This window comes from Cavia porcellus, unplaced genomic scaffold, assembly GCF_034190915.1.
Source record: "Cavia porcellus strain 051 isolate PalLab524CR breed Dunkin Hartley unplaced genomic scaffold, mCavPor4.1 scaffold_10, whole genome shotgun sequence".
In the NCBI taxonomy this organism is placed as follows: domain Eukaryota; kingdom Metazoa; phylum Chordata; class Mammalia; order Rodentia; family Caviidae; genus Cavia; species Cavia porcellus.
In genome coordinates, this window is record NW_026947493.1 from 71,405,769 (window position 1) to 71,424,343 (window position 18,575).

The following is an 18,575-nucleotide window of genomic DNA, read 5'->3' on the forward strand; positions in this document are numbered from 1 at the left end:
CCCAGCCCATGCCTGTGAATGTTACACAGTACACTTGGGAAGGTTGCAACTCAAATGTTTGTAAGTCAGGACTTATTTTTCTTTCCAAAAATTTTATAGTTTTAGTTCTTACATTTAAATATTTTATCCATTGAGGAAATTTTTGTACACAGAGTAAGGTAAGGGCCAAGCTTCACTTTTTTCAAGTGAATACTAGTTTTGTCACTACAATTTGTTGAGAAGACTTTTTTTTTTGGCTCCAGTGAATGGTGCTATTGTTTGAATACTGAATACTGTCAAAAGCCCATGTGCTAAAGGCTTGGTCCCCAGGGTAAGCTACTGAAAGTGATAAATATTTGCATTTAGTGGGGGAGTGTAGTAAGGGGTTCTGCGGTCACTGACAGTGTGTCCACAAAGAAGGCTGTGAGACCTAGGCCCCTTTGTCTTTTTTTTTTTTCCTTGCCAGGAGATAAGCAGTTTGCTTGGCTACTCATTTCCTAACACTGCCATCCAGTACCTCCTCCCTGAGGCCTAAAAACAGTCTGCCTGATCGTAGACTGGAATCTCAAAAATCATGAACCCAAATAAATCTTTTCTCTTTGTAAGCTAACTGCCTCAGTTATTTTGGTAGGGTGATGGAAAGTTGACCAATATAGTCTGAGCAGCCTTGTTGAAAATCCTCAGACTGTAGATATAGGGGTTTAATTCTGGCCTCTCTATTCTATTCCATTGGTGTATCTGCCAATATTTATGCCAGTTCCACATACTTTTTGTTACATTTGCTTTGTAATAGATTTTGAAATATGGATATAAGAAACCTCCAACTTTTTTTGTCTCCTTTCCCCAGATTGTTTTAACTATTTGGTAGTCCTTTAAGAACCCCATATAGGAGATTTAGCTCAGCGGCATAAGCACCTGCCTTGCAAACAGGCAGTCGTGAGTTCGATCCCTGGTACTGATAAAAATGAAAAAGGAAAAAGACACACACACACAAAAAGTAAACCCCGTATAAATTTTAGCATGAATTTTTCTACTTTTGCATAAAGCATCATTGGGATTTTGATGAAGTTACAATGAAACTGTAGATTGCACTGGACAAGATTAACATCTTAACAACATTAAGTATTCCAATTCACCAATAGATATCTTTCTATGTAATGATGACTTAATTTCTTTCAGCAATATTTCACAGTGTACAAGTCTTTTACCTTCTTAGTTAAGAATATTCTGAGTATTTCATTCTTTCTGACACTTTTGTAAATGGATAGGGTGTGTGTATGGATTCTAAACTGAGGCCAAGGAGCCTTCAAATTCTGCTCTCACCACCACCACCAGAAACCCTAGGCTTGCCTGATGAGACCACACAACCTGCCCAAATTTGAGCACAACTGCCAGAAACACGAGCAGAAATTTTAGAAAGACTATTCAGCTGCTCTAGCCAAGTTGTCAGATGACTGTAGTCACTTAAAAATCCCCAGCTGAGACCAACAGAAGAACCACTTAGTTGAATTTGACCAAACTACAGTATTACTGTACAAAGTGGTAAATAAATAAAAGTTATTTTTTAAAGCTGTTAAGTTTGTGTTGGTAGCAAAGACTAACTGAAGCAAAATTAAATAATTTTATTTAGTATTTCCTAACTATAATAATTATCCATGTAGCTACTGTCATGTTGGGTGTCTTGTGATGAAACACTATGTTGCTTAAATTGTTCTGTTCTGACCTGTTTTGTTATGTCCTCTTTTTATCTTAATCCTTTTTTGCAAATAAAAAAAAATAATTTATCCATGACTTGTAGCTCACTTATTTCAAACCATTTCCCAGAGGCCATTAGATTTATTCCAACTGAGACAAGACAGAGTTCTTTGATGCTCAATATTCTACATTATTCATCAGAATCATGAATGATTTAAAGTCTGAATGTCAGCATCCTAAATAATTTATAATTTTTTTAAAAAGAGACAGCTTACAATGATATCTTACTAAAACTAAAGAAATGGAGATTTTGTTATTGTAATTTCTTTGCTACTGATAAAGGGTAAATAAGTTTTAAAGTTAATGTTTTCAGGCCAATTTGTAAATTACACTGCTAACAATTGCCAACAATTACTGCTGAATTTGCAGAGGGTAAGTTTTTAAAATTTTTATTATCTGATTGCCGTAAAATTTAGGAGAAAAACACTTGAAGATACAATCTCAAAGCACTGAGCATCATGGTGTCTAACCAATGTGGCATAATATTAAAAATTTGTAAAGATATACACATCTAAAATATTAGTTATTAATAATGTATTCATGAATATATTATAATTTTATTTGGAAAAAAATCTTTCAGGATATTATACAAAAATAACTAATTACTATTTAAAATTTTATTATTTAAAGCAAAATTTACTCTATAGAAAGTTGACTTCATTAAAGATTCATATTAGGAATTTATTCTTTCAAGGTCTGGATATAGTTTTTTTTTTTTTTGTCTTTTTCCTTTTTATCGGTACCAGGGATCGAACTCACGACTGCCTGCTTGCAAGGCAGGTGCTTATGCCGCTGAGCTAAACCTCCAGCCCCTGGATATAGTTGTTTTAAGACAGATTATTCTCTTTGCATTCTTTAAAGGAAATAATAATGAGCAGGGCAAAAAAAAAAAAACAAAAAACAAAACAAAAAAAAACCCATCAAGATAAATAGGCAATAAAGCACAGTGTTACACTAAAGTCTCTATGTTATCTAGGAATATTTTTTCTGACACACCAAATAGAAATAACACTTAAGTAGAAACTAATTCAGTTAATTTTTTTTTTTTAACTTTTTATCAGTACCGGGGATCGAACTCACGACTGCCTGCTTGCAAGGCAGGTGCTTATGCCACTGAGCTAAATCCCCAGCCCCTAATTCAGTTAATTTTCAAAGTTGGAGCACTGTTTATATCATAAACATCTTTGGATCATTTATTTTGGTAGCCATGTTTACTGCCAGAAGTATCTAATATTTCCATTATTAAGCATCTCTTTTGAAATAGTGGTCATTTTAGTTTTAAGTTCTGAAATACAAGGTATGATTTATTTAATCATAAATTGTTTATATTTATATTTCTCTACAGGTACATTTCTGCAACCAAACTATTTTTATCAATCCATATATGGCTGTATACTGAATAAAAATATGCAATCTAAAATTTTATACACAGTTCATAGTTATGAACTAAGTGTCTCAAAGTGATAATGAAATACAGAAGGAAGGAGAAACATAAATAGAAGAATTAAAATATACTTACAAAGTCAAAGTCTCCATCTTGAGGAACTTTCCAGTTATCAGGAAAAACATTTTTGGACATAGGGAAGGGCTCGTGCACATTCTGATTACAGTTTTCATGACTCTTATTCTTGAAGTCCTGCTTATCAAAGTAATCCATGAAAGATGGTCTTTGGACTTGTGGTGAAGTTGCGTTTCCTTAGGTAAATAAAGAACATAAGGTAGGTATAAGCTCCTATAGTTAAAGAAGTACAATTTTCATTGAAGTGTGGTTTTTTAATTGAGCCATATCACAAATTTGTACTGGTCATATTCAAGGTCAACAAGTCAATTCATGAAGAACAAAGTAAAAACAATGAATAAAAAGACATTCATATCAAACAAAAATTAAACCATTAATCAGGCACAGATCCAAGATATTTTTATAGAAACATTTTACAACTGTAGCACAACATCTATCATAATTTGATTAAAAGTCATTTTCAGGTGGCTTTGAAATTTTCCAAAGAAAATAAAATTTAAAAACTGAAGTGTTTTGGGTCCTCTTTTTTACACTGAAGGCTCCTTTCATCTATAAGAAATCAGAAAGACTTACTACGGTTCCTCTTACATCTATTTCATAGCTTCCCTAAGTTATTTCTGAAGCTTAGATGTTGCTCCTACATTCTAAATCCAACTTTCCAACTGATTCCTAATGTTATTACTTAATCTGAGGTGAGTCTGGGTTACCAGTTTCCTAGTTCTAAACACAAAGATCTTTCCCTTTAAACTTGCCACTCCTCCTACATGCTCCACCTCTGCCAAGGTGAACACTATTTACAGAATTTCCAGAGTAATAAAGTTTAAGAATTAACTCAGACTCCTCTTTGCTTGTACCAAACTGACTATTTCATATATTAAATACTTCTCAATAGAATTGCTTAAACTTTTTTCCCCTAATCAACTGACTTCATTCAATTTCTAATGATTTTCTCGCTTGCCTCCAAATCAGTCTCTTTGCTTCCATTATCCCAGTTTTGACTTTGTACTGTTGACATAGTGATGTTTCTAATACAAATCAAGCCACATCGTCCTTTTGCTTAGGTTCTTTTCAATGCCTATTTTTTTTTTTTTAATCTCAAAAAGTTAAAGTGGAAAATGAACTCGGAATAACAGTTTAATCTAGTGGCTAAGATTTTGATCAGTGCTATCCAAATTGGACTTATTAAAGAGCTAGGTCTCCAAATAAATGTTCCAGAGATTGCCAGAAAGCATTTTCCATACAATTCTTCAAATAGAAAGTAAGCTGTCTTCTTAAAAACTTCTTCAGTGATGTACAGGAAATCAAAATCTGTCAAATTTACATGAATGTCCTAAATAAATTCCTCTTTCATATATTTGTTCATAAAATGTCAGAAGACAGAGAAAATAACTTCTGTCTTGACCATTTTTTTTAGATAAAACAGTGCCAGGTTCTTTCATATGGCATATTTTTTTGGACTATTCACTACCATGTTTACTAGTCACCACCACATCTGTCTCACTGGATTTTTTTTAAACTACTGCAGAATACATGTGGCATAAAATATACCCAAAAGATTGAAAGCAGAGTCATGAAGAGGTATTTGAACATCCATGCTCATCAACAGTGTTATTCACAGTAAGTAAACATGGAAACTACCTAATTATCCATCGACAGAATGGATGGACAAAATGTGAGGAAGAACATACTGCCTTATGGATGAAACTTGAGAACATTACAGTGGTAAAACACATCAATTAAGAGGCAGATACTTCATGATTTCATTTATTGAGGTATTTCAAGGTTGTCAAATTGATAAAGGTAAAAGTGAAATGGTGGTTGCTAGGAGCTGGAGAAGGAAACGGGGTTAGTGTTCAATGGATACAGAGTTTCAGTTTTATAAGACGGAAGAATTATGGAGATGGATGGTGGTGATTGTTGCACATTATGTATTCAATACTACTAAATCATACACTTAGACATGGTTAAGATGGCCAAGTATTTTTTCAATTTTTTATTATAAGGAAATGTAGATAAATTTAACCATTTCAGACAGCAGCAAACAGGGAAGCAGGCATTTTGGAGATGGAAGAGGGGATGATGGGGAGAGGAAATACTTGTATAACAATTTCCCAAGACAAATGCAATTATTATGAATTACAAACATATGCCAATAAACATTTACCCATTTTAAAGTGTGCAGTGTTAAGTATTAAGTGTTAAGTATTATGTAATGTCAAATATTCAGAGCTCCTTTCATCTTGCAAAAATCAGTCTCTACCCACTAAACAATCATTTCCCCCTTCTCCTAGCCCCTGAAATCTACCTACCATTTCATTCTGTTTTCGTAAGTTTCACTAGTTTAGATACCTCATGCAAGTAGAATAATTACAGTATTTGTGTGTGTGTGCTTACTGAACTCAGGCTCTCAGCATACATCCCGAGCCCTTTGTTTTATTTGTATTTGTTTTAGAAATAGGTCTTGCGAAGGTACTAAACTGGCCAGGCTGGTCTTGAATTTTCAATCTTGCTGCCTCAGTCTCCTCACCAAGGAGTATTCTCCCCTTCATGAGTGACTTATTTCACTTAACATGGTATCAGAATTTCCTTACTTTTGAAAGCTAAATAATATTCTATTGCATGTATTGTACCACTTTTTGCCCATTCATCTGTTAATGGATATCTGGGCTGCTTTCATCTTTCAGCTATTTGAAACCATGGATATACAAACATGGATATACAAACATATAACATCAAAAACATGAGCTATGTTTTTGATTATTGTTTCTCTATACACATACAGCTCCATATTTATAAGTGATCTAATTTTTAATACATACACAGCTTTTTAAAAATTTTCTTTTGATTATTTTGATGGATGCACTTAACTGCTACTCAAATGAATTCTTATGATATACTGTAAATGCAACTAATATAACTAGTAAAATACATTTAATTTCATTTTTAACTTGTGGATCATATCTTTCAAATGCGTTTATTTTTACTTTCCATTAAACTGTAAGTTCTCTAATGCAGGAACACACGTCATTTGTCTACATAATTTCACAAACATGTAACTCTATGAATATTTTTAACTATCTTCCCTGATATTCAAAAGGTGAGGAGGGGCTATGAGATATTATATTTTGTCATTATTATTTTTGAATTAGTGGAGGCTACTTGGTATCTCATTACTTACTAACAACTTTGAATTGGTGATACTATACTTGAGAAATTATTGTGACTACTATAATTATTAGAATAATCCCAGCGGAGTCAGGAAGAATCTAATACTATTCAGAATATTTTGTGTACTAATTTTGTGTACAAAAATAGACAAAGACTGAATATAACTGTATCTTTAAGGACTCATTCTTTAATTACAGCTGTTCAGGTCTTGATGGGTTGAAAATAAGTGTGTTAAAATAGCTAGAACCCAAATTATACCCCCTGAAAAGGTACTGAGACATCTCACTAAAATTAGAATAGGGGTAGTTCATTAGTAAAACATTTGCCTAACATGTGCAAGGTCCTGAGCTTGATCTCTATTACCAAGAAAAGAAAGAAAGGGAGGGAGAGATTCGAATGGTATAAAACATGTCTTGTAAGCCTTTAGAACTTAGAACACTCTCATTTCATACACAAAACAAGGAATTCCTTAGGAATACGTATCAAGATTATGACCAAAGCTGCCTATAGATTCCTGCGCAGAACAGATTCTACTGGTATGTTAAAAATGAGAACACAAACACAGTTAATTATAATGATCAAAAATATATTAAAAGTAAAGATTTTTGTGTTTATGGTATTCATTTTCAGCTTTATTTCCTAAAATCCCAGAAAACACAGAAGGAAACAAAGGAGGGAGGGAAAAAGAAAGAACAGGGTAAGAACTGGTTAATCTGACATGGTTAACAAGATTACTGATATCTGGGTGGGACATATAACATTCCATTAACCTTTTTAACAGATTTCAAGTACCCTTGATTTGTTTCTGGGCTTCATCATTACATGACATATTTCTCTATCTTCAGAATTGAAATTTGGTTCCCATGACAACCTCTTAATCCAAAATACTCTAGAAATTTAACTAAGTCTAGAAATTTAACCTTAGTTAAATTTCTACACTTCTGCCCCATTTTATGAGCATAAAGAAAAAAATACATTCAAGTATAATCTAAACTTATATAAAGTTTCTATAAAATACTTGAAAAAATCAAGTCATAAGGTAGCGAGTTGGGGACATAATACTCAAAAGGAATCCTTTGCTTAATATTCTTTTCTTTCCTTTTTTATGCTGGGAGTCAAAACTCCTCAGATGGGAGTTCTCTCCTTTTTTTTTAGGCTGGAGGGAGGGATCAAAGCCAGGCCACTGCACATGCGAGGGACATCTTCTACCACAGAGCTCATACCCAGCCCAAGAATAAGTCTGTAATGGAATTACGTATTTAATTGTATTCAAAATTTTGATTTTCATCAATAAATCTTAAAACTGGCAGCATATATAAAGACATCTGAAAACTTAAACATGCAGTAGAGGGGACCGGGGGTTTAGCTCAGTGGCGTAAGCACCTGCCTGGCAAGCGTGAGGTCGTGAGTTTGATCCCCAGTACAAAAATACATACATACACACTTACATGAAACAAAAAACCAAGCAGGAAACATGCAGTATAGTAAGAGTTATTACTGTTTATATACCAAAGTCAGAAGAAAGGAAAAATGTTTTTTTTTGGGGGGGGGCGGGATTAAGCAATGGAGCAAGAAAGAAACCCATAAAGGCCAACATTACCAACTGCATTTGACAAATGTACAAAAATGTTTACTGAAACATATTTCTAGATAGCATTATTTTAAAGTAAACTCAGTACTTTGATAAAACATGTATACACAAGTGTGTGTGCAAACAGCATTTTCAATCCACTAAAGAAAACAGCATCTACTGACCAGTATCACTCCCCAAATCTTCCTCTTTTCTCCCTACCAAGCCAGGACCTATTGTTCCTACTATTTTTCCTTTCATTCAGCACTGGCTTTACTACAGAGACTTTGGTTATGGCTTTCTTTTTTTCTCAAATAGGAGTTATAAAATTCTTTATCCCAGAGTCTTGTACAAATACTGTCTGAGGTGCTATAACGCAATGGTCAGGGATCTTTAGATAAACCAGTGACTCTGAACTACTTCACAGCTCTGTATCTGAAACATTCACCCAAATCATTATAATAACAAAGGGAAGACTTTTTCCTACCAGAGTAACATTTATAAACCAACTACAACAATATTAAATACAATTGTATTTAATATAAATAGAGGAGAAAAAAAATCTCAAAAGTTGCAGTTTTTTCACTATGGGGAAAAACTGTGGAAAATCTCTTACAAAAACCTTAAAATATAAGATGGGCTTCGTAGGTATATCCTTTAAAGACAGGAAGGGTAGGGAATAGGCTGAAAGTATTACTTTCTGCCAATAGAGAAGCTTGAATAGAGATAAATAGTGGCAACAGAAAAGACAGAAGCAGATAATCCTGGGATTGAATAAAAAAAGAAAAATAGTTACTATGAAATATCATCCTTACAACTGTGTCCCTAACAGTTCTGGGCCTGCTTTTTAACACTACGCTAGTCAGAAGATTCAACCATATATATAAGCCATGACTAGTGTCAAAGTCTCAAAGTGAAAAGGTGGCCTACAAGATCTAAGGTTCCTCTTTCCCTTAGTAGGGGTGAGATAGTATCTCTCCTGAGGGGTATGAGAGATCATGCAATACAATCCTGGCCAATGATATGTGTATAAGAGATCCTAAGAAAATTCTTTTTCTTTACAGAGTCACCAACTCTTTTTTCTTCCCTTTCTTTTAGTCTGGAACACAGACTTGATGGTTGGAATCCTAGCATCTATTCTGCAAGTAGAAAGATCAACGTACTATAAGACAGTATCACAGAAAGGCTTTCTAAAGACATGAAATCACCCAACCAATGCAAAATACTCTGTTATCTGAAGTTCCTTTTAAGTGAGAGAAGAAAGTAAACAACTGTTAATGGAGTTTTCTGCTACATTTAGCCAAATTCAGCCCTTGACTAGCACATTTCTATGTATGAGTGGAAAGAACAAGAAACTTTTTTTTGGTGGGGGGGTATTGAGGATTGAACTTACAACCTTACACTTACCAGGCAAGTGCTTGAGCCACTGAGTTAAATCCCCAGCCTGAAGAATTTCCAATTTTGCTGCAGGAACATCCCAATTTGAAACTTAAAATTCCAATTTTAGGTAGTCTAATTATCATTACATTTCAGAAATTATAGTTTTAAGGGTTTTTATGGGTTACCTTTAAAAACGATGGTAAAATGCCTTACGAGTTCCCTCACTTAAAATTTTAGGAAGTACCCACTTTTAAATTAGACACATTCTTATAGAACATTAACAAAAGCCTACAAATCAATTTACACAAAAGAAGGCAATCTATTCCATTATTTTATTTTTTTCTTTTTGGATGATTCTGTAACAAGATATTATTGATCAAAATATACTTACACATAATTTTCTTTTCAAATGTATGTGCTTATGTGGCTAAATATTTTCCACTGCTTACTCTAAAACCCAGTTCTAATATTCAAAGTATGTTTTTGTTACATACAAAGGAAAGTTTTAGAATTGTTTTAAAAAATATCTACATGGAACAAAGATTGTTTATTTTGAAAGTTAATGGGAGGGGCAAGTGTAACAGTCTACCATATTTAACTATATGATATGAAACCTATGCCACAGTGTGCAGCTGAGTCTCAGAGATACAGGTTCACAGAAGTGGGGCAGTCAGGATGATGTTTCTGACTCACACTCTTATTTAAAATAGAAAAAAAAAAGACATCTCAAACTTTCAATGAGAGAATGGAGCAGAAATCTCAAGATAGTAACCACTATTATATGTGACTGTAGTTGCTATGGGAAATACTTTTTTTTAAACGCAAAAAGAATAATATAAAATCAATTTCTTTGGTCATAGTTAAATTGTGACATTAGCTTGTGAAAATATATTTTAATAATAAATTAAATTCCCAATGCCAATATCTTGTACTCTAAGCAATTAATTTAAAGCTAATGATATGCAATGTATTAACCATTGTTACCCTTTATTATTTTGTCTTTATTTTCTCTTTAAAATAAAATTTTAAAAAATAAATTTCCAAAATTATCTCATTTTTCAAGTTTGGTCCAAGTCTTTCAACTTAAGTTTGTAGAACTATAAATCAATCAGTAATAAACAAAATAACCATGATTCATTGCTAATGTGATATTTTAAAGAAAAATGGCTGTTTTCCTGTCCTCTTTATTCATTCCTCAAAACATTTATAAAGATACTAAATTGTATGGAATATAATGACTTAGAAGATATGCCAGTCCATCCACAACTATTCATTAACTTTCCTAATTTGCATGTCTTCTACACATGTGAAGTCTTCATGAAAATTTAACAAAATGCAATTTGTTTGATTTCTAATTTCTTAACATGATTATAACAAATGGGTAAAGAATGAAAAAGCCATAACTTTAGCATAATATATGTCAACATCAAAAGTATTTATGATTATCTAACTTGCCTTATAAAAACATTTTAAAATATGGGTGGTTCCACTTGATTAAAGAAATTTCTATTTTAACTTATTGCCAACAGTATAACATATAAAACATATAAAACTAATACAAAATACAAAAGTTAATACAAAAGTCACTGATAATGTTTTTTTGTAACTTCATCTAATTATATTTTAAAACAAAAGAGGATACATACAACATAGAAGTGAACAGGCTAGTTATAAAAGAGATTAAAAGTTTAGAAAATACTTGAATAAATGTTAAAAGGACTGAAAGTGGGTAGAAAAAGAAAAGTCTGAGAAACAATTTAAGAAATATCCAAGTATATGAGAAGGGTTCTTGCACAGAAAATAGTGACCAGCTATTTTCCATCTTCAATGAGGGCAGATGAGAAGAAAACAAACAGAAGCCCAAGATTTTAATTGAATGGACTAATTTCCTCTGTGAGTAATAATATTAGAATGATTAAGATGAATATAAGGAAGTCCTTTCTTTCCAAGTATTACAAGAGAGAGATTTCCCTGCACAAAAGGAAGATTATTTCAATATGATTGCCTATGCTTTTGGAAGATAAAACAGGTCTTATAACAAAATGCACACAAACAGGCCTAAACTGGGTCAAACTTGATTACAGATCTAGAGCTCACAAGAGAGTGGACCACGTTCAGTGATCATACAGAAATCTAGACCACTGTAGCACACCAGCCCTGGATACCTAGAACTTCTGCAGAGGAAAACAAAGGGTTTTTAACTGCCTCAAAATATTATGGGTAGTATTACCCATATGGGTCCTGCTACAAGAAGGACCTATGTATACTTGACATTTTTATTTCTATGTCTTGGGCAAGATTAACCATGCTAGTTAAAGAGGCATATAGGTTTTCTGGAAGAATGGTAAGCTTCATGGAAAAGTATGAAAATAACCTTCCTGTTACGGTTTAGATCTACACTGTCCCCCAAAGGTCTTATGTATTCAAAGCTGGGGCTTCTGGAAGGTCTCTGGGTCATGGAAGAGCTACAGTCATTAGTGAACTCATCCACTGTTAAGTTGGGCCCCTGAGGATGTTATTGGAAAGTGGGAAGGTCTACTCAGACAAGGTAGGTCACTGAGGGCAGGATTTAAGAGGCTTTATCTCCTTCCATGACACCTCCTTCTACTCTCCACTACATGTTTACATGAGGTGAACAGCTTTCCTCCATGACTTGGGCCTTCCCCCCGGCCAGTTCTGTGTTGGAACTTGCCAATCATGAACAGAAACTGAGCTACAATGAATTTCTCCTCTTTAAATTGTGTGTTTTGGATACTGTGTCTGAGCAACAAGAGAGTGACAGAGACAGGTATTTGCACCAAGAAGAGGGTTACTGCTGTGACCACATAGTCAAGAAGTGTGCGAGAGGAGTTTAGCAAAGTTTGGAGATGCTAGTTAGAGAAATCCCAGAATACTACCAGCAAAGTTTGATAGGAAACTCTAGTCAAAGCTTAAAAGACAGAATGATGAAAGAAATGTAGATGACAAAGACCAAGCTTGGGAGGTTTCAGTTGGGAACAAGTAGCTCACTGGCAGTTGGGCTAGAGGCCTTCTGTGTCATGTTCTGGCAGAAAATTCGTCATCGTTTTGCCCATCCTAAGATGATGTGAGGGACTGAGATTACGGGTGGTACACTAGTCTGCTGGAGGAAATTTCAAGGTAGCCTAAGAACAATTGGGCTGTACCATGAGTACTGTTTGATGCTTTCAGTCAGGTTTATAATGAGAAAGAGGAGCAAAAAGTCCATTTTAAAAATTGAGATCATGGTTGCCAAAATGATTAGCACTAAAAAGAAGCCAAGAACTCTACATTAAGATAGTAGGAAAAATGCCTTCAAAGTATGTGAGGAATCAGCAAGACTCTATCCTTCATAGGTTCAAGCATGCAAAAATGAAAAACTTTACTATGCGCAAAGAGCCCAGGGCATGCTGCGTAAGAAAGGCTGCCTAGGGAATTTGGTTCATTGTGCTCAACCATTCAGACACTCAAAAGTCCTCTGCAGCTGTGATCCAAAGGGGCCTAACTACTGTGCAAGCTGGGAGCAGAACTTGACATCATCCTCATGCTGCTTATTATTCAGGTCTATAGAATGCAAAAGTTGTACAGCCAAGGAGCATTCCATCCAGATTTCAGTCAAAGGCCTGGGACCCCAAGCAGTTTGTCCCTGAAAAGGCAATGTATGAAGCTGTGAAAATGAAACCAAAGTGCAATGATCTTGAGAAGCTAGAGAAACCAGAAATACCAAGAAAAGCTGTAGGCAGTAAGCAGAACTGCCCCAAGAGAGACCATGAGAACTGCAACAAGAAACGCTACAACACAAATGTTGTAGTTAGGAGTTATGAGGAGAACAATTGGAATCAGGACACAGAATTTATGATATTATTTTATGATGGTCACCCGAAGTTAGCACAAAAAGTGCAGGAAATCTGTCCACAACACTAAAGACACAGAATATTTAGCCAAGGATCTGAATCCCACAGAAATGTCCTGCATGAATCCAGATGAAGACCTGGAGCCCCTGACAATGTCTCCCACAAGTACAATTGGAGATCTAGACCCCATAAGAGGGACTCACCCCAGTCTGTTTTACAGATCCATGCTGGGAAGGCCCAAAGTCAGTGGTGGAAGCTAGAAAGCCTTTGTCAGCGGAGTGAAGGAGCTGTGCTGGTAGGTTGAGGGTTCTACGCTGCAGCCGAGAAGTCATGCTCATAATAAGAACCAGGGCGTTCTGAAAAGCACTACAGCCATCCTCAGAGACACGGAAGCCCTGAGTTCCTCCAACAACAATAGTCAAGAACATGCCAGAAAGTCAGCATGATGAGTTTGTCCTGGAGATTAAATGGCACACGTCTTCCGGAGCCAGAAAGCAATGTTTGATATAAAGACCACAGTTCCCCCAAAGTGAACCACAGCCACTCTCACCAACAAGGACCAGAGCTCCTCCGATGACAATGGTCGAACTCACACTGGGGAAGCCAGTCATGATGAGCTCCTCCAGGAGAACCAATGGCTCAAACAGGAACACTTAGAGAAACCCACAATGCCTCATCTCTCCTTCTCCACATCTCTATTTATGCTGGCAACTTTCCTCAGGTGGAACAACTTTGCTCAGCACCATGTTGATTTAATTCTGCTGGCATTAAGTTGACCACCAGTTTTTAATCCATAACACCAAGCCTCCTAAGAGCTTGTATCTTGCCAAAAGTTTCCCCAGATGCTGGACACCGAACTATAGAATTAAATGTTTTACTTCCTGAGTTTTGGTTTCATTCCTTTCTATCTCCCTATTTTCCCCTTGTGGAATGGAACTGTTTACCCTATGGCACTGTATGTTGATAGAGTTTAATTTTCTTCCTGATCTTTACAGGGGCTCACTGCTAAGAGTTTGCTTTGGGTCTCAGAGTTGACTTTGGACTTGGACTTTTCAGCAATGATTAAACTGTTATGACTTTGGCAATTTTTAGAGTGCATTTTGCATAAAGAAACAGATATTAGTCTTTTAAGGGCCAAGTGTGGAATGTTAACATTTAGACCTTAACACCAAAGGCCTTATGTGTTCAGTGGTGGGATTTTTGGAAGGTCTTGGATCATGGGGATGCCATATTCATAAGCAGATTCATCTACTAGTGAGTTCAGTGACTCAGTGTGCTGTTTAGAGGTAGGGTATGGCCAAACAAAGCAGGTCATCTGGGAGCATGCCCCATCCAATTTCTCTCCTCAATCTCTGTTTTTTGGCATCCATGTAAGCAGGCCCTTCCCCAATACTGTTTCTGAATTTTGAGTGTGCAAACCATGGATTGAAATTTTTTAAACTGTGAGCCAAAATTAACTTCTCTTCTTTTAAATTGTGGAGCTCAAGTAATGTGTCCCCGCAACAAGAAAGGAACCTAAACTCTTTCTGCACATTCTCTTTCCCTTATCAATTATTGCTTAGAGTTGGACATCATATCTTTGATGATTTATTCTTTTGGCTCAAAGTCTTGTAATTGTCAGAAAATTCATTTCATGAACATTAAACATTTATATCTATGCATCTGATCCTTTTCTGAAATAGGTTTTGAGAGAAAGAAGGAAAAGGACACAAACAAAGAGTAAGAGATGGGGCTGGGGATTTAGCTCAGTGGCATAAGCGCCTGCCTTGCAAGCAGGCAGTCGTGAGTTCGATCCCTGGTACCGATAAAAAACGAAAAAAGACCAAAAAAAAAAAAAATTAAAAAAAAAAAAAAACAAAGAGTAAGAGAAAAACAAATGAAGACTAAGAATGAGACATAGAAATATGTGATAAAGGCAAAATGTCTCACACAGTTTTTTCTGGGGACATTAAGCAAACTAAGGAGCAAAGATATGTAACAGTAAATCCTTTTGTCTTAGCTTTCTCCTAAATGCTTTCTATATCAATCTATTATCCATTTTCAGAATAAACTCCTAAAAATATAAAGCAGAACTTCACTGTCTTTTTTTTACTAATTAAATAAAACTATGTATTTATTATTCAAAATAAACTAAGATGTTTTCTTTAGGTCACTATGTATTACAGGCATATTATAAGCATATAAAAAGAAGACATTTGGGCTGGGGATTTAGCTCAGCGGCACAAGCGCCCAAGTGTCTGCTTGCCAAGCACCAAGTCGTGAATTCAATCCCTGGTACCAAAAAAAAAAAAAAAAAAAAAAAAGACATTTAAAAATATGTATTCAATTAAAATTACTTAACTCAATATTCAATAACTGTAACCAGTTATGAATGGTTAATATAAATAACAGAAAACCTAAATTTGACATATTTTTTCTTCACCCATTTTAAAACAACAGCAGTATGCACCTACTTTCTCAATTAGCTATTGCCTTTGCCCAGCAAGCTGTAGTATGTCTCCATCCTTCTTAAGTATTCCAGGTAAGTTCTAAGCATAATATTCCAGAAGAGTTCTTATCCCTGAAATTATAATGAAGCTGTTATTTTCTTCTTCTAAAATGTGGTTATTAGTTCTACCTGTATGTCAGAAGCACTTTTGGAGATTTTTTGTTAGGGTGTTTTTTTTTTTTTTTTTGGTAAAGAGATGCTTTTTCTAGCCCGCAGAACCATGATCTCTGAGGGACAGCTGCTACAGTGTACATTTGTGATGTAGCAGTTTATCTTATAAATGAAATCTACTACTCTATTTTATCTTATAAATGAAATCTACTACTCTAGGCTGTGAAAGACTTCTTGCAGCATGATTCTAGCTCTAGAATGTATTGGGGTTTTTTTTTTTTTTTTTTTTTGTCTTTTTTCTTTTTATTGGTACCAGAGATCGAACTCACGACTGCCTGCTTGCAAGGCAGGATCTTATGCCGCTGAGCTATATCTCCAGCCCCTGAATGTATTTTTATTTTGCCTTATTTTCTATCCTGATGGACTGACTATCCAATCTAGAGTTTCACCTAAGTTTTGATAAAACTGTTGAGCCATTCAGGCTCTATAATACACATGGAGGAAACTTCTGATTTAAAATAACTTATTGCCTAACAATGTAGTTGATGGAAACTTAGCAACCACTGCCACCCACCTCTGATGAGTCTTCATACTGCAGGATGGAAAGCTACGTACTATATTTCTCAGAACTTCTTTCAACTAGAGTTCTGGGTGAATGAGTTCTTTCCATATTAGGGAAAGCAAAAATTAAGCACAGTCATGTTATTTTAGTGATTTCCTTCTGGCAAGCATAGTCACTGAGTTCTGAAGTTACTTAGAAAAGCACTCCAGCATTCAGTCACCAGTTTCAAAGGCTCAGCAGCACTGATAGCTTTCTAATCACTGATTAACATGGATGGAGATCACAGTCTTATTACTCCACTCTTTAGTGCCAGATAGCAGCTTCTGGACTACCATTCCTTATTGTTGCAGTAGCTGCAATCCCATACAGGCTCACTTTTGTGGTGGTCATTCTTAAAGGCCTCAAGAGATCTGCATCTCTAGTCCCAGCTATATAAAGCCTTTCCTAAAGAATGGGAAGCAGGGCTATATAAAACCCAGGGTTCTTCAGGTATTCCAGTTTCCGAAATTGTAGACAGGACAAAATTGATAGGATATGGAAATGGAAAAGACTCTGTTCATTACCCAATATATTAAAAAGCATATTTCCAGATGATTTTTGTATATACAGAGGTAAATATACATCACTGAAATTCAAAAAAGATTAAATAGTCCATAATTAATAAGTGGTCTGATTTCAGATTTCATGGTTTTTATTATACCACGTCATCTGTTCAAAAATATTTATGAAATTAATGCACTAAATATTGCACTAGGTCTTGAGACTACAGAAGGAACAAACAGATAACCACACAGAAGTGGCATTTATGCCAGTGTAAAAGTGCTCCAAAAGCGAGAGGGAAGATGGGAGCACATGAGTAGGGCGTCCGTCCCTAACCTGAGGTCAGCAGAGGAAACCTCTTAGTCTGAGAGAATGAATGTGAACTAGGGAGGCAGAACTCCAAACAGAAGAACTGAGGTGGTGCACCAAAGGTAAAGAGTACTATAAGAGGTGAGGAGCTGAGGAAACAGAGAGACACAGAGCAGTAAGCCACACAGCGGCTAGAGATCTACTGTCTTACCCCGCGTTGGGCTTTGGGCTAAGAGCAACTGGAAGCAGACAGAAGGCCACAGCAGAAGAGTGATGTAGTCCCTTAGGCACTTTCCTCATCACCGAGACACAAGCCTCAATAAACACAATTTAAAGGCAAGGTTTATTTTGGCTCATGATTTTTACAGGTTTTAGCCCACAGTGGGCTGGTTCTATTAGGAAGCCTTACATGTGACAGACTACAAAGACTGCACCAGGAAATACAGTAGAGGGTAAAGAACAGGACATAGATATTTAGCAGGAAGAACTGATGAGCCTTCATGTTAACTCCATGAAGTGAAAAAACAGAAAAATTAAAAATGACTCAAATTTTCTATCTTATTCCAAAGTTCATGCTCAATACATGTGTGCAACTTTGGTAGCTTCTCCTACGGTTTTTTTTCTATGAAGGAAGAAGAAAGGTCAGCTACTAAAACTGAAAGGGAAGCTGGCAGGAGAACACTTGGTAAAGTAGCCGCTTTGTAGAAAGAGAAATCGCTGAGCAGAGAAATACAGGCCTACAGGAAAGTTCTGAAGACTCAAATGAGTCCTAAGGTCGTCCGCTGGTGGCCTTTATCTGTGAAAATTTATACTTTTCTCCAGTGCTACTCAGCAGGCAGTGTGACGATGCAATGAAGATGCGCAAGTTGAGTCAATCATAGTTTTTCACAAGGACAAAAAAGAAAGGCACTGTGGAAAGGAAGAATGTGGGCAGGGTAGTAGGCGAAAGTGATGAAATATAGTCTCAACATAACCAGAGAAGAGAAAGGTGGGCATACTAATAAAAAAGACAGCAAGACAAAGGTCTAGAGAACCCCCATGACAGCGTTTCCCAATCATTGTTTCTTATATCAATTACATAGGATGTTAACCTCCAATATGCTCCTCATTAAAAGCTTTCAGGGCCAAGCAAGTTAAGGAAATATGGATAACATAACTTTTGTGCAGATTTTCTTCCTGTGCTACTTGTAGGGCATTTAACAAGGTAATATATTACATAGGTCTCTAACGATTTATCTCCAGATAAATATGCATTTTCTAAACACTTTGGATTAATGTATGGCATCTACCTATATCTTTCAGAGACTCTCACTAAGTAAGGATCTTAAAAATGAACTTTTAGA

The 18,575-nt window shown here is 35.5% G+C and overlaps 1 protein-coding gene across 5 annotated transcripts in view; it reads right to left on the reverse strand.

Annotated features, from left to right (window-relative positions):
- Stk3 (serine/threonine kinase 3) overlaps positions 1-18,575 on the reverse strand; it is a 318,102-nt gene that overhangs the window by 63,439 nt on the left and 236,088 nt on the right. For all 5 annotated transcript variants that reach the window (XM_063257610.1, XM_063257611.1, XM_063257615.1 and 2 more), the window contains one exon: positions 3,254-3,429. In XM_063257610.1, the coding sequence (XP_063113680.1) occupies positions 3,254-3,429 (176 nt within the window). The remainder of the gene's footprint in view (positions 1-3,253; positions 3,430-18,575) is intronic.